This window comes from Solea solea, chromosome 1 (genome assembly GCF_958295425.1).
Source record: "Solea solea chromosome 1, fSolSol10.1, whole genome shotgun sequence".
In the NCBI taxonomy this organism is placed as follows: domain Eukaryota; kingdom Metazoa; phylum Chordata; class Actinopteri; order Pleuronectiformes; family Soleidae; genus Solea; species Solea solea.
The window spans coordinates 31,631,348-31,648,714 of NC_081134.1; the positions used below are offsets into that span (position 1 = coordinate 31,631,348).

General features: G+C 38.9%; 2 protein-coding genes across 2 annotated transcripts in view; one reads left to right on the top strand and one right to left on the bottom strand.

Moving 5' to 3' along the window:
* The window catches only part of apodb (apolipoprotein Db), a 313,363-nt gene extending 299,080 nt beyond the window's left edge, over positions 1-14,283 (bottom strand). Inside the window, exon 1 of the mRNA XM_058646973.1 lies at positions 14,263-14,283. The gene's annotated coding sequence lies outside the window, so the exon portion shown is untranslated. The remainder of the gene's footprint in view (positions 1-14,262) is intronic.
* gad2 (glutamate decarboxylase 2) lies at positions 24-16,082 on the top strand. The gene is made up of 16 exons (XM_058646903.1): positions 24-1,031; positions 1,257-1,319; positions 1,456-1,641; positions 2,109-2,342; positions 3,416-3,506; positions 5,300-5,412; positions 6,960-7,075; positions 7,556-7,635; positions 7,816-7,870; positions 8,845-8,961; positions 9,740-9,804; positions 9,896-9,974; positions 10,055-10,204; positions 10,839-10,946; positions 12,736-12,825; positions 15,715-16,082. Exons 1-16 carry the CDS (start codon positions 956-958, stop codon positions 15,886-15,888), a joined length of 1,797 nt encoding a protein of 598 aa, XP_058502886.1. The 5' UTR covers positions 24-955; the 3' UTR covers positions 15,889-16,082.
* Positions 16,083-17,367: the final 1,285 nt, after the last annotated feature.

Below are 17,367 nucleotides of genomic sequence, written 5' to 3' on the forward strand. Positions count from 1 at the left end.
GAGAGGAGAGGAGGGAGCCAGACCCGTGCGCACTTTGCGCATCAGAGCCGCGTCTCCTGTGCCGCCCGCTGCTTCCTCCACCGGAGGCGAGCAATTATTGGAGCAGCCGCTTTCCTCTAAATAGGTCTGCGATTGCCGCGCGCAGGCAGATGCGTGATTTGGCTTCATCCACTGTCTGTCTGTCTGTCTCTGTGTGTGTGTGTGAGAGAGAGAGAGAGAGAGAGAGAGAGAGAGAGAGAGAGTGTGTGTGTGTGCCGCGCGCAGGGGACCAAATGTCGCGTGGATGTAGATATTTGGAGAGTCACGACGTCCACGCGCCGCAGCGCAGGCAGGCTGGCTCAGCGTCATCATCATCATGACCTGAAGTGAATCACGATGGGATTTCTTTCGTGACGTGAAATTTGGGTTTGGATGAAATCGGCCGTGTTTTTGTACGCGCTGCGTATTTAGCGGCAGCTGCTGCGGTTTCCTGCTCCTCCTCCTCCTCCTCCATCACCTCCTGCTTTCTGCGCCTTTTTCTTTACTTTTATGTTGAAATGTAGCACATTCTGCGCAACATAAGTATAAACGGTAACTGTATGTGTTTATTTTAGTTTTTTAGTCTTTATTAATTGTTTTTCCTCCATGTGAAGTGGCCGCGTTTTGCGTGGATGCGCTGAAGGAGTCAAGTGTTTGCGGATTTCTGTGTGGAGACGTTTCGTGCACCTGTGGACACTTGCAGAAAACATCCAATAAAAGAATAATCTTTTTTTTAATGTGGACGTTTTCCTTTCTTGGTTTTTTCCTCCATCTTTGCGCCCCACAGTCGTTTTATTTTTAGCGGCTTTTACCCCGGAGCGTGTGGCGCGCGCGTGTGTCGGATGCTCAGCGGGACTGTGAGTCACAGAGGTCTGGTCAGATGTGGATGGACTCTGTCGGTGTCTGTGTGTCCTGCAGCTCCTAACTACCGGCAACAATGGCATCTCAGGGCTTTTGGTCTCTCGGCGGAGATAACGCGGGGGCCAACACTGGCAGTCAGAGCCCCAGCACGCGTGAGTGACTTTATTTTATTTATTTATATTTATGTCTATATCATCATCATCATCATCATCCTCTGAAGGAGCAGCGTCAAACAAAATTCCAGTGCATCCTTTGTCTCAATCTTGTCTTTAAAGGCCTCTGCTTTTACGCACAGGTAATGGAGGTTTTTAGTGACATTTACGCACACGTTTTCCGTCTTCATTTCGTTTCCTCCTCCCTTTATTTCTTTCTTCCAGCCAGGGCTTGGTGCCAAGCGGCGGCCCAGAAATTACCAGGAGGAATTGGATCGAAATTATATGGTATGTTAGTGGAGGGGGAGTGAGGTGTGGGAGTGGGAGGGTGGAGGAGGAGGGGAAGGAATATTTTTTTCTTTAACCTGTTATTATTTATTTATCTGACTGTTTTATGTGTTTTTTTTGTGTGGGGGATAAAAAGCGCTGCTGAATGTCGGGGATGTGGAGGTGAAACCCGGCGAGCAGGCGACCACCGACAAACAGCAGCAGCAGCAGCAGCAGCAGACAAATGCGGCTGATGCTGCTGCTGCTGCAGGCGACTGCGGCTGCAACAAATCCTGCAACTGCACCAAAGCTGCTCCGGTCTTCTCTGACCTCTATTCAACAGGTACACACACACACACACACACACACATACATACATGACTTTGAGTCACAGTCGCATTTATTCACTACCCAAAAAATAAAATTTCTCATTAAAATCAATAAAATAACACACTGGGCGTTTTCTACATGCCTTTTATTTTAATTAAAACACTTAGCTATAAGGTTATTTTTTCATTTCCATCGTGCAGCCTAAACAATGGCTTTTATACGACAAAAATGACACAAAACAACCAGGTTTAAATATGAATTAAGCATAAAATTGGTCAAATCATATCTTTTGCAGTTTGTTCTTGTATTTTCGTGTGTTGTGAGCTACAGTGTGAGGTGACCTTCAGCACAATTTCAGCTTCGCAGGTGGAAGGAGAGAAAAAAACATGTCCTTTAAATGACCTGAGGTGTTAAAAAACAATCATTTAAAGGCCTTTAAATACATATTATTGTTATTATTATTTTCTCCCCACCCCTCAGACCTGTTGCCGGCCATGGACGGGGACACGAAGACGCTGACCTTCCTGCAGGAGGTGGTGGACATTCTGCTGTCCTACATCGTGGAGTCGTTCGACCGCAACACGAAGGTGATCGACTTCCATTATCCCAACGAGCTGCTGCAGAAGAACAACTGGGAGCTGCAGGAGCAGCCGGCGAGCCTGGACGACATCCTCATCAGCTGCCGCGCCACGCTCAAATACGCCATCAAGACAGGTGATCCATAATTCCCGGCGTAATCTGAGACAATGTGAGATTAAATCACTGACTGAGGGAAGAAATAGATCAGGCCTAAAAAAAAAAGAACCAGGCCTTCTTTGCAAAAAAATCAGATATAAATTTCACATCTAAAGAGAGAAAATGGAATTAGATCACAAGATCATTTAAGAATATTCCAGCCAATTATATTTATATATACATATATGTATATGCACATATTAAAAAAATAAATAAAAATGTATTGGTGTCTGAGGAGATAAATTATGTTTTTAAAAAATAAAATAAATCCTGCTTCTCCTCCTCCTCTGTCCAAGACCAATAAAAAGCAGTGATGCAGTAAATCGGGCTCATAAGAGATAACAGGCTCATAATTTGTGTCTCTGTGCAGCAACATTCATTTTTTTAAACATCGCATAAAGGCCTATATAGTCATAATTATTATAATAGTATTGCATATATTTGATTTATTAAGGTTTAATTAAAGGTTTTTCACGTTTTTTAAAGGAGTACATGAGGAAAAATCTGCTTCAAATTGTCTATTTTAGCAAAACATAAAGAGAAGTGTGTATAAATGTTATGAAACACAGTTTTATACACTGCACATTTTCCTCCTGCTGCTGCAGTTTAAACCATCAAAAGGCTGGGGGGAGGGGGTCTACACAAACCTTTCTGCATATTTTTTTGTCTTTTTGTTTTCTTTTTATTGAGTTTGCATCTTTTACATTTGCATACTACTATAATGTATAATATACTATATTACACAATAATATTTCCCATTGTCCAGGTTCATACAGAAACAAAAACAACACCTCAATAATTAACTTTATTAAGTGAAACAATAGAAATTACATGAATAAATAATAAAGTAGAGAAAATAAAGTGTAAAATTAATACAAACACATAAATTGTAGATTTTAAGATAATAATAATAAAAAAGCATATTTTTCTAAATGTGGTGATGGCAGATTTCTTAATTTTTTCTCCTCTTCTTCTATTTTTTCTTCTTCTTTTTTCTTATTCTTATTCTTATTCTTATTCTTGTTCTTCTTCCTCTTCTTCTTCCTCATCAGCTCATCCCAGGTACTTCAATCAGTTGTCCACAGGATTAGACATGGTGGGACTGGCAGCTGATTGGCTCACGTCCACAGCCAACACTAACATGTGAGTGTAACCACGGACGCCGTGGGGAAGAGTCTGCGTGTGTGTGTGTGTGTGTGTGTGTGTGTCTGGTCTGCGGCTGCACCGACTGATAGCGGCTCCACACACACACACACACACACACATTAAAGCCCCTTTTTTCCACTCAATCATTGCAAATGAAAAGGGGGTGAAATGAAATGAAAAGAAAGATCGACCTCCTCCTCTTTACTCCCCCCTGTCACTCCCTCTGCCTTTTACCCCCCACACACATACACACACACACACACACACACACACACACACACACACACACACACACACACACAGACCTCTGATCCCCACTGAGATTCAAGGGGAGAAAATTAGCCCCGAAATTAAATTCAGTCTAATCTGCAGCTAATTTCACTGATAATCACCTTGGCAACCAAACGTTCACACACTGAGACATAAACGTGACATTGACAGTTACACACTGCACTAATAATAATATTAATATTAGCTGTAATTTTAACAATTACAATTTAGAGTTCAATACGTTCATAACAAGAATTACATGAATCAATAAAATGTGTGAAAATTAATGAAAAATAAAATACATTTGATGAAAATACACAAAAACAAACAATAATGATGTATAATAAATGAGTGCAAATCAAAAAAAATCCCAAAAAGCTTCAATTAGAAAGTGTTCCAATGACATTTAGAAAAATATTTGAACAGAAATGTACTTTTATTTATGTATATTTACACAGATGTATATAATGTTTAAACAGAAACACAACCAAATTAAATATTAAAAAATAAACGAACAAAATATCCAGAGTTTCGACAAACATTATAAATCTTTAGACCCATAACAACAATAATAGTAATAATAATAATAATAATAATAACAATAAAAATAATGATGGTAATAATATTTTAAGCATAAATCTTAAACCCTCTGCAATATATCAACATTTAAATTTAAATATTAAAAAAAGAAACGGCAAAGAAATAAAAATGTGAGATTTCTGTCTGACTAAGAGTTCAGGAAACGTTTTGTTTTTGTTGCTGAACAAGTCATCTTTTTTAAATCATAATCACAGTTTAAAGCAAATGTAACCGTCCGTTCTTGTTCTCTATGTGCAATGCCAATTTAAAACAAATATTACAAAAGTGTTCTAAAAAAAGAATCCACACCTTCACATTCCAATCTTTGTCTTTGAGCTGTGATTCCTAAAATGTGGACGTGGCCCCCTAGTGGGCTGTGAGGTATTGCAGGTTAAGCTGCCAGAGGTCATAAAACTGGATATTTAAAATATATATTCAAATGACTTTACAGATTTTTATTATGTTCATGTTGAAAGATTTGGGTGATTTATTTACAGTCCTTTTTGTCCATAAGAAAAAAACACAAAACCTCACAAAATCCAGTAAATCCAACTAAATCAAGAAAACAAAGGCATTTGATCAGTTTCTTTCTGATGTTTTTCTTTTCTTTTCTGAAGCTTGACCTGAAAATGATGTATCTATGAATCTATCTTAGTCAATGTATGTTAGTGGATATTATAAATTCATTACGTGTTGCTCAGAAGCATCAATGCTATATAAGAATGGTTTTACATACATTTATTGTTTTGTTTTCCTTCCAGAAACAGAAATATCTTTATTTTCATTCAAACTTTAACATTAAACACAAAAACTGAACTTCCTTGATATATATATATATATATATATATATATATATGGGGTAAGTTTGTCAGTGCTGAGTCATGGTTTGCTGCGTCGTCATCATGATGATCATGTGACTCATGTGTCTCTGTGTGACACAGGTTCACATATGAAGTGGCTCCAGTGTTTGTGTTGCTGGAGTACGTCACTCTTAAGAAGATGAGGGACATCATCGGCTGGACGGACGGACGAGGGGACGGCATCTTCTCTCCTGGTACAACACAAATACACACACACACACATATATAACATCATTTTACTGCAGACACTGACTTCTTTAAACACATTCAAAGGTGTTTTATGGAACATCGTGAAAGGAGCACATTATTTTACTGGTTAGGGTTTTGGTTAGGGATAAGACAGTGTCCAAAAAACAGTGTCCATAGAAGAATTGCTACACAAACCTGTGTGTGAGAGTGTGTTTACGTGTCTGTAGTAGACTGTGAGGTCGAATGTCGATACAAACCTTTACTGTGAGGACACTTTGACTCATGAGGACGAACGTCGATACAGACCTTCCCTGTGTGGACATTTTGACGTTTAAGGACATTTTGTGTGTGTATGTGTTGACATGTCTACACACACATACTGTATATAACATAATTTCACTGCAGACACTGACTTCTTTAAACACATTCAAAGACATTTCATAGAGCGTCATCAAAAAACAAAAATAAAGGGCAATTATATAAAAATAAAAATAAATATATATGTATACGGCATGTTTGAGTGTGAGAATCTCACCACCCCTCTGGTTCACTGGGAATGGAACCTCCCTGTGTCTCAATTTGCATTTTGATGATATTTCAAAACTAATTAGCATAAAACAATTTTCAGCCTCCAGTCTGTCGCTCTTCTACGTTTGTGTTTGTCACATGACGAGGAGGCTGGGAGCTAATTCTTTTTTTTAAATGAATATAATAAGCGATCAATATTGATACTGATTTTTTTCAACACAAATTTGATAACATTTTACAGAATTTAGCTAAAAAAATACAACATTTTTAACTGATCCTAATTGTGCCAGCATCAAAACACAACACACATACAAACGTGCATGTGTTCAGCTCCGCCTCCTCCAGAAAGCTTCTTCTTTTTCTACTAATAATAATAAATTCCAGCAGGCTGCACACTAAAAGGTTGCAGTGCTGCCCTCTACAGTCTGAAACTATTAATCACAGTCTTGGTTGTTTTTTCGGCACAGAAGCTCAAAGCTTCTCATTGTAGATAAAAGGTTTTTGTTGCTTTATATTCTTACATGAAGTCCACTCTATGAATTACATCATTTTTCACAGCCTAGTTCAGGGGTCTGCAACCTTCAGAATGAAAAGACACATTTTTGACGCCTTTCCACCCAAACAAAATTAATCTGGAGCTGCAAAACTCATTTGACCCATAACACTTAGATAATATTTAAACAGTTATATACAACAATTTTGGAATTATGTAGATCTAGTCCTTCCAGTGTTTGTGGATAATGAACCCACTTTAAAATAAATAAAGCGATATTTGGATTTTAAGTAGTTGATGCTTGAGAAAACATGTGGCTGTCAAGCCACAGGTTGCAGACGTCTGGTCTAGTCTGAGGAACACCTGCAATACCTCCAAAGCCCACCAGGGGATGGTGGCTCACACTTGGAGAAGCGCTGTTTTAAAACAAATTACTTTTTTCTTGTTTTTTTATTCTTTGTTGTTTGTCACAATTGGTTGTGACGTGGACTTGGCGATGTTTCTGACTGCTGAACCCTCTCTGTCCTGTAGGTGGAGCCATTTCCAACATGTACGCCATGCTGCTGGCTCGCTTCAAGATGTTCCCTGAAGTGAAGGAGAAAGGAATGTCCTCCGTCCCCAGACTGGCCGCCTTCACGTCCGAACATGTAGGCGTCTCTGCTTTTATATTCTGTGTTATAAACACTGATCTTGTCAGGACCAGTAGTCCTCATGGAGACCAAGACCTGGTCCTAATGAGGCAGGTTTTAACTGGCTAGAGTTGAGGTTAGGGATAAGACAGTATCCAAAGGACAGTGTCCTAAGAAGAATAGCTGCATAAACCTGTGTGTTTAAGTGTCTGTAGTAAACTGTGAATGTCGATACAAACTTCACTTTGAGGACATTTTGACTTTTGAGGACATTTTGACTCGTGAGGACAAGCATTCATGCAAATGTTCACATGTGTGAACATTTGGTGTGTGTTTGTGTGTGTTTGTGTGTCAATGTGTGACATGTTAAATAACACATAAACCTTTCTTAATTCTTATTCTTATTATTACAATTATACATTTTAAAATCACTGCTCCTCCGGTGATCTGGTGTCATGCAAATATCTTAAAACATTAATTTTATTTAATTCTTTTCAGAGCCATTTTTCAATCAAGAAAGGAGCAGCAGCTCTTGGTATTGGGACTGAAAGTGTGATCTGTATCAAAGTAGATGAGAGGTAAACACTGACCTTCTTATCTCAGTCAATTCAGTGAAAGGTCAAAAACAACTGAATAATTTGTGTCTTGTGAATTATAATGGGAAAAATAGCAGAAGTATTGTAAATATGACCGCGAGGTGCTGATATTTAAGAAATGAGTTGCAGAGAATGAGAAAAGTAACTGGTGTGTTTCCACAGTGGTAAGATGATCCCTGCTGACCTTGAGAGGAGAATACTGGAGGCCAAACAGAAGGTAAATGTCTGTCTTCCCAAACTTTATAAATAGGGAGTCACACTTTTTGGAGATTAAATAACTACGTCTAAATCGTTACTAGAGTTATTTTACAGCCGTGTGTAAACAGCTAAGAGGTACAAGTCATTTCCCCAAAAATGTGTTGGTGAATTATTGTTATAAAACAAATACACTGAAATACCCTTAAACATGTCACAGAGAAACATTTTTGTTTTTACAATATTTTATCCTTTTTTCATGTATTTTCATTCATCTTGTTAAACATTAATGCCCGTTTATGGCATTTTTGCTTGTTCTCAATTTATTTCATCTATTTGTACATCTTTAGTCAATTGTAAACAACGTTAACTAAAATACTCACACTAACACACCTGACGCCCAAAAGTGTCCTCATTGAAACCTGTTCAAATCACTATTTTTTATGCATTGTGACGAACACTTGGCAATTTAAGGGTTAAAAACTTTAATTAAAACTTTCAAAAATAATGTTTGATATGTATGATGAGGACGGAAGTTAGTTTAAAAATTATACAATTTTTATATCTTAATTTTTTTATAATCGCACTTTGATGCTTAAGGTGAGTTCATGTATTTTATGAAATGTGACAGTGCAAAAAATAATAATCCATATAAACAATCTTTCACATATACCAAGCTGCAATAATCAAACCAAAAATAATCCAGTTTTCAAGTATATTGAATCATGACATTGGCAATTAAGGGTTAAATTTGAATTTCATTAATATTTGATATGTATGGAAAGGACTGATGTTGGTTTAAAACAATAAAAAATAATAACACATTTTGAAGGGTTAAAGGGTTTGGGAATATTCTGCAATTTTGTTTGGGGACCTAAAACAATTCCCCCAAGACCTGCCCCAGTCTTTGGGAACCACTACTCTATAATCCCTCATACAGCGACTGATGTGATGGTAACCAGTGATTTTTTTGTATGTTTCTTTGTGCTCATGCAGGGTTTCGTTCCCTTCTTCGTGAGTGCGACTGCTGGGACGACCGTGTACGGAGCGTTCGATCCGCTCATCGCCATCTCTGACATCTGCAAAAAATACAACGTCTGGATGCACGTGGACGTGAGTGGATCACACACACACACACACAGAGAAACAGAGCTCCAGCAGTGAGTGTGACACATCTATTACGTCTGTCTCGCCTCTAAACACTTTGGTTTGACCCACATTTGGAGCTCGCCATTTCCTATCTAACACCGTCTATTAGAGGAAGTGGAGCAGGCTGTAAATCATCTCCTCCCCTGACTTTGCCATAATGGCTTCTCTCACTGAAGGAAGATCTCTCTCTCTCTCTCTCTCTATTAATGAAGGTGTTTTTTTGTCCTGACAGGTGGACACGTCTATTAAGACACAGATGGCCTTGTCCATCATTCCCTTAAATTTATGTTGTGAGGAGGAAAAGAAATGTCATTGCTTTAAGAGGCTTTTGTGACACCTGTGGATTTAGTTTGTGCTTTTGTGAATGAAACTTTTCACCCGTTTAAATTAAGAGATTATTTCATTAAACTACGTCTAGTGTTTAAGAATTAGTGACATCTAGCGCTGTGATCACACTGATTTGTCCAGTCGCGCCACGCCAACACGGAATATGTGGAGTGTTAGTGCCATGTGTAAAAATAAAAAATTGAAAGACAAAAAACAATAAAACTGCATGAATTCTAGGTTAAAGTCAGAATTCTGACTTTTTTTCAATACTGACTTTTTTTTCTCAGAATTCCGACTTCAATTTCAGAATTCTGACACAATATTAAAATATAACCTTTAGGATCATTAAGATATAAAAAAAACAGGAATATTAACTTGTGTTCACAGTGTAACGTGTGTGTGTTTGTCCTGTCAGGGTGCATGGGGAGGGAGTCTCCTCATGTCCAGGAGACACCGGTGGAAGCTGGACGGAGTCGAGAGGCAAGTGTTTGTTTTTCCTGTGTAGACACAAAAAACACGAGCAGCTAATGAAGCTCTGAAATAATGATAACCATGATCATCGTTCATGCAGAGCGAACTCAGTCACGTGGAACCCACACAAAATGATGTCCGTCCCTCTGCAGTGTTCTGCCCTGCTGGTCAGAGAGGAGGTGAGGACGCTGTCCACTGTGTGTCCCTCTCTTCTCTTCTCGTCTCTTCTCTGTTTAACGGTTTCTCATCTCTCAAACAGGGTTTGATGCAGAACTGCAACCAGATGCACGCGTGTTACCTGTTTCAGCAGGACAAACACTACGACCTGTCCTACGACACTGGGGACAAAGCTCTGCAGTGTGGACGCCACGTGGACATCTTCAAGCTGTGGCTTATGTGGAGAGCCAAGGTAAAAAAAAACAATAATAACAATAAATAATTATCCAAAAAACTCTTTTTTTATATCCCATAAATGCTTGATTAATCATCTTCACTAATGCTGCAGTGAATATATTAAAATTATTGTAAGATAAAAGAATGAAGTGTAAATTTTGTTTTGTTTGTAACAGTAAAATTATATTAAAATTATATTAATAGTAATTTATAATATATTATAGTATTCGTTTTTTTTGCGTCATGTTTTGTATTAGAGACCAAATTTGACACGTAAGACTGACACCATTTTATGTCTTTTTATCAGATTGTATTTTGATTGTTTACGTTCTTTTGCAGGGTTTTTATTGTTGCTTTTTCATTTATATTTATTGTTTCATACAAACTTGTCAAAATAGGTTAAAAATGAATACAGATTACGGTCGTTTTATTCAGCATTTAAAAATAATTCTTCATATTATAGCTGTACATTGTGATTTATACGGTTGATTTTACAGTTGACTTTTTAATAAATGAATACTATGGAAGGTTTTTTTAATCTTTAAATATCTCAGTACACAGTTACACAGATACAGTTCAGTTATCGTGTGTTTTAGACTAAATGTGTCACAGATTAAAGACGTTGTCTTTGTTCTTTGTTTATTTCTCAGGGCACCATCGGGTTCGAGGCTCAGATTGACAAATGTCTGGAATTGTCTGAGTATCTCTACAACAAGATCAAGGACAGAGAAGGATACGAGATGGTCTTTGACGGAAAAGTATGTCCACGTTTAACTTTATTTTTTTCCTGTTTTTTAATGATTCATTCGTCCACATTAGTCCGCGTCGCTGTCTTTTCTACTTGACTGACGCAGCACAGCGTGGCTCCTGCTTTGTGTTGGATGAATGCCATTTTTACCTCTGGCTGCCGGTGTAATGTGCCGCTATTATGTTTAATGAATAGCATAATGGCCTGTAATTGCTCATCTGCATATGAAAAGCACAGAGTCTGAAATATCCTGTGCCGAGCCGAGCCGAGCCTCAACAACACAAACACATGCGGGTTTGACGGGTTATTAAGCCAAAAATGTGCTTGGACACGCGGCGTCTTTCATGTTTCAAGTCTTATATTGTTTTCCTGCAGAGCTTTAAAAGCAAGGAGGGAGAAACTTGCGCGGGCAACGACCCAGGTGTTCACTCGACTCTGTCTCCCGTTAAACCCTTACATCAATCTGAGGCTGAATCTACGACCATCAAACCTGCCCAGCTGTAGAAATGAGGCATGAGCTCAGCTGTTTGTAATGAATGCTTTTCTGTCGCTGACGGAGATGCAGATGCGGCTCCATGAGAGTTTAAAACTCTTGTGAGGTGTTTGTCACACACTGAGGGGATTTCTGAGGATATTTAAAGGGGATTTATACGTAGAAAACAGAGCATTTTGGCTGCTTTTTTCCATTACTATGTGAAAACATACATGTATATACAGAGGCTGTAAGAATGTGCATTATAACGTGTCTTATCCTTTTTTTTCCACAACCTATAAACAATCTGACACCAACTATGTAAACCCACCTGAGCAAAAAGTACTCAACATGTTTAAAATCGGATTGAATGCGTGACAGTTCAAAGTTCACTCTTTTTTATGAACAAAAAGAAAAGAAAAATGCTCTCATTTTGTGACTTCTGCACAATTATTGTTTTATATAAACACATAATTCGGTTTCAGTTAGTTTTCGTTTTTATTTTTATTTCAGTTAACAATTTTTGACTCTTTTTACGTTAACTTTCATTTTCTTTCCGTAGTTTCTGTGATTGTATACACCGTTATGTACAAAATTGTTCATACAAATGTTTTAAGTGTTACAGTGCCACACACAGGCCGGGCGTATGTACTACAGTCATTTTCGAGGTCTGTTTGAAGGCATTTCTGGAAAACGTTTGAGAACAAAAAGGAAAAAGATGGGAAATTCTGTCGCATAAGGTCGAATAGCTCATTGGACACTTTGTGGAGTTTAATTTTTATCTGCCAGATGAGCTCTGCAGCGGCTCCTGGAGGTCAAAGGCTCAAACTGTCTGTAGAGGATGATGGGAGCTATATATACCATGTTTGCACCTTCAGCAGGATTTACTGAAGGATTCCAGGACAAGGTTAATGTCGTTAACGTGTAGACGCTGAGAAGATGGACAAATAAAGACTGAAAACAGTCTCTAAAAATATGGATTAATGAGTCACAAGAGCACAAATATACAAACCAGAGAATTTGTGGTTTAATGTTTTTAAACTGAAGCTGATCAAGCAAAACAAGGACGGCGGACATCCTTTCTGGTCTGTCCAGGCCACCGTAGTCTCCTGACAAGCTTTGTAACGTGATCCATCATTTGTGGACCTTTAAATTTGTATTTAGTCCCTTTGTTTATGCTTCCGCCACTAGGGGGCACTAAGGCACTTCTTTTAGTAGCTTTAATTTGAACAAATGACACAATCTTGCCTCACTTTAACATTAGAATTGTTTCCTCGCCCTGTAATTGTATATATCATAATTAGTGTGTGTGTGTGTGTCTCCACAGCCTCAGCACACTAACGTCTGCTTCTGGTACCTCCCTCCTGGGATCCGCTACATGGAGGACAAAGAGGAGCGAAAGAAACAATTACACAAGGTGAGTGAGTGCAGATAAGAAGCCTGACTGCAGCATTTACACACACACACACACAGAAAAACACCTTTTACCGCACCCTTAATGTGTCCTTTAAGCCTTTCATTAGCGTCCAGCTTGACCGTCCACATGTCCTCACCCATTAGAGACAACAAAGACATTCACTTACACAGATTTAAATAAAAAACTTCACTAAAATTCTTTTTTTGTTTGTTTACCTTGACAGTTTTTACATTTTGTGAGCAAGAATGAGCCGTTTTGGACTAAAATTCTCAAAACTCTCTCGTAAATGTAGTACCTTTAAGACTGTAATCTGTCCTTAAACTTGAAAGTCATCACAAGCAAAGAAATTCTGTCGTCGTAACCAATATTTATATATAAAAACAGCTTTTACTTTACACCTTCCATGTGTCCTTTAAGCCTTTCATTAGCGTCTAGCTTGGCTATTTACATGTCCTCCCAGAGACGTTTAAAAACACAGATGATTTCATACATAATTAATGTTTGCTGTGGGTGAAAATTGTATTAATACACTGTAAAAACAGCCCAACTACAAATAAGGCAAATATTCTTAAAGTGATTCATACAGTTCAAATTCTTAAAAGTCGCTTGTAAATGTGGTCACTTTACGACCATGACGTGTCTTAAAACTAGAACAAAACTGGACTAAAAATTAAAGAAAGTCAGATTAGGCTGATTTTTACTTTACTTTTACTTTACTTTAATCTCCACTCGAACAAGAATAATCTTAAAACTAAACCTGACCCTGTGAGTGGCTCTTGTCCACAGACACTGAGACACAGAAAAAAGATGTAATGTTTCACGTTTCATTTATTACTTTTACTTTACTTTTACTTTCTTTATTTCCACTTAATCTTAATAAGCTGGTAAAAATCTGTCCACAAACAGAGATGTCTTTGACAGAAACCCCACAGCAGTTTGATTGATTATTTTCCAGCTGCAGCAGTTGGGACACCTGCAAGACATTTAGCAGACATGTCTTATTTTTGAGATTATCAGTTTACTGTACAGACGGACGGACTTTCATCAAAATTCCTTAAAGATTTTGGACTTTTGAAGGTTGTTTTTCTTAAGTGTCATCTTCAGTTCACGCTGATGATCACATGCTCATGTTGATTATCAGACTCCTGACATTTCTATCAAAAACAGCCTTTATTTTGAAAAGTCCCTCCACGTTTGAATAAACTCAGAGTTTGAGCCGAGCACAAAATAAACGACTGAAGCTGTTTTTTACTCACTGGGGACGAAACTGTCCGAGTGTTTTTACAGCGATGGACTGTTAATCCGTTGTGCTGGTTTAAAATCCCGGGAGAGGTCAAGGGTCGAGGTGACCCTGTCCAAAGGTATCAACCCTCCAGTGCTCCCTGGGCACAGATAAGTGCTGTTCACTGCTCCTGTGTAATAAGGATGGATTAGTGTGTGTGTGTGTGTGTGTGAAAATAAAAGTAATTCACATTTTTAACACTAGAGAAGAAAACCTCTCAGCTCAGCAGCAGCGGAAACAGTCACAGCTTCAGTGTCAAACTCAAACCACTACAATTGTATAAATAATAATAACACAGAGGTAGCAATGATATTAATAACAACAACCACCTAAAGGAGCGGGAACATGGAGGTCTGTTGCTGTTTAAAACAAAGACATAGACCTCTATCGACCAACATAGACCAGCATAATGATGTTGGTGGACCAGCATAGACCTCTATAGACAAACATAGACCAGCATAATGATGTTGGTGGACCAGCATAGACCTCTATAGACAAACATAGACCAGCATAATGATGTTGGTGGACCAGCATTGACCTCTATAGACAAACATAGACCAGCATAATGATGTTGGTGGACCAGCATAGACCTCTATCGACAAACATAGACCAGCATAATGATGTTGGTGGACCAGCATAGACCTCTATCGACAAACATAGACCAGCATAATGATGTTAGTGGACCAGCATTGACTTCTATAGACAAACATAGACCAGCATAATGATGTTGGTGGACCAGCATAGACCTCTAGAGACAAATATAGACCAGCATAATGATGTTGGTGGACCAGCATAGACCTCTATCAACAAACATAGACCAGAATAAAGATGTTGGTGGACCAGCATAGACCTCTATAGACAAACATAGACCAGCATAATGATGTTGGTGGACCAGCATAGACCTCTGTAGACAAACATAGACCAGAATAATGATGTTGGTGGACCAGCATAGACCTCTATAGACAAACATAGACCAGCATAATGATGTTGGTGGACCAGCATAGACCTCGATCGACAAACATAGACCAGCATAATGATGTTGGTGGACCAGCATAGACCAGCATAGATCAACATGAACCAGCATAGACCAGCATAATGATGTTGGTGGAGCCAGCATGGACCAGCAAAGACCAGCCTGGACCAGCATAGACCAGCAAAGACCACCATAGACCAGCATAGACAAGCAAAGATCACCGTAGACCAGCATGGACCAGCATAATGATGCTGGTGGACCAGCATGGACCACCATAGACCCGCAAAGACCAGCATTATGCTGGACCAGCATCAAAACACAACAAAATGCTGGTCTATGCTGGTTTTTCTCGCAAGGTTAAAACACAAGACAATAACTCCTGAGAATTTAAGGAACATGTAAGTGTTAGTTGTGAATAATCCAAACCTCTGTTTCTTTATGTCGAGATTTGACAACAGATTATCCAGATATTTGACCAGGAAATTCTAAACGGGAGTTCCAAAAAAAAGTGTCCGGAGTAACTTAAAGAGACAACTACGTTCTCGCATTTACCTCCTCTGGCAGTTTCATGATAACGTCCATGTCTAAAAGCAGCTTCTGTAATCGCTTCCCTTCACGTTTTGCATGTTTTCAGGTGGCTCCGGTCATTAAAGCCCGGATGATGGAGTACGGCACGACCATGGTCAGCTACCAACCGCAGGGAGACAAGGTCAACTTTTTCCGCATGGTGATCTCAAACCCCGCCGCGACGTTCGAGGACATCGACTTTCTAATCGAGGAGATCGAGCGACTCGGCCAGGATCTATAAGACTCCAAGTTCTCCCCGCTCTTTTCTCCTCCTTTGACGGATGAATTGTTTGTCGTGAATGTACCGGTAAACTTTTTCTTTCTTTTCCTCCAAAAGTCACATATTTAAGAGTATATTTAAGGAGAAAATAATAATCTACAGATATATCCATATATTATGTGTTGTAGCTTTGGTCCAGAGCGACGTAAAAAAGTGCTTCTCCTGTAGTGTCGTAGATCCCAGAGTTAGTGTCAGTGACGTAAACTTTACACGTGATATTATTATTATTATTATTATTATTATTTGTGATAACATTCTTGTGTGCAATAGGTCGACGAGGAAGAGGAGGAGTTTATTTTTCAATCATCGTCTCTCATTTTTGCCCGGTTTTGTCGTTAAGTGCCAAACGTGGTCGTGTTCTATTGTAACTTTGAATTTTAAACTTGCTTGGTGGGGGGGGGGGCGGGGATAAAAACTTATAAAAGAAAATAAGAAAAAGAAAAGCACTTCACTTTACCTCAGCTTTATCAACTGCCTTTACATTCTGCACATACAGTAGTCGTGATTACAGACAGATTCTCATTTCAGTGAAAGATGCCGCGTGGATTTGTGAAAATTTACAGGGAAAAAGGGGCAAAGAAATGATTTTATTAGCACAGTAAGTTGAATTAAAATGTTATATATGTGGATATTTACATGGACAGATTGCAGTTTAGGGAGCTTCATAATAATCATAATAATCTAAACAGTTTAGAGGTGAATGTAAAGTTATTATCCTCAAGATTTTGACGCAACAGTTCAAAAACTTCTGTTGCCCCCGTGAGGAATTCTGTGTAATTACCAAAACACGTCCCAGTGCCTCAAGTTGACAATAAACGTAGTTTAACTAGCGTGCTCCACTCCCTCTCGTCCGCTATAGGTGCCAAATTCTGGGATTTTTGTGCAATAGAATCCGCTTCTGAAGCTTTTCTCTGGTGCTTCTTGGTATTTTCAGAAAACCTGTCACAGCTTGTTTTTGTGTTTCTGCTGTGCTTCCGTCAGTCTTGACATAAACACAAGTCGCTGTCAGAGTTTGTGCGACTCCTCTTCTCAGCCCGCTTCTTTGGCATTTTCAAATCAGACATTGGGGCGGAGTTAACTGCAGCAGATGAAGGGGTTCAGTTACACTTTAATCATTACTCGAACCTCTTGGAGTTGATTTTGCGATTGATCCCTGTCATGTCACATCAGTGGATGGACACTATGCCGTTCTGACAATAGCTGCTCAGGGGGGCCCCAGGCAGTGTTGCACCGCCCCTGCAAAAGACATTCAATTGTTGTAAATCCAACAAATGTTCTCAGTCGCGATGCTGAGGCCAGAGAAGGTCAAAACGTCCAGTAATTCATCAGATAAAAAAAAGTGGAACAGCCTTTTGCCCGTGGCCAAGTGGACAGGGAACTTGGCTTGTAACGAACGGGAGGGCTGCCAGTTTGAGTGCCCACCAGGTCAAAAAAAAGGAC

Excerpts from the sequence above, each read along its gene's own strand:
- gad2 (XM_058646903.1), top strand. The coding sequence starts at position 956 with ATGGCATCTCAGGGCTTTTGGTCTCTCGGCGGAGATAACGCGGGGGCC. Across the intron at positions 1,320-1,455 it reads AATTGGATCGAAATTATATG|CGCTGCTGAATGTCGGGGAT; the intron begins GTATGTTAGTGG and ends GGGGATAAAAAG. Across the intron at positions 7,871-8,844 it reads TACTGGAGGCCAAACAGAAG|GGTTTCGTTCCCTTCTTCGT; the intron begins GTAAATGTCTGT and ends GTGCTCATGCAG.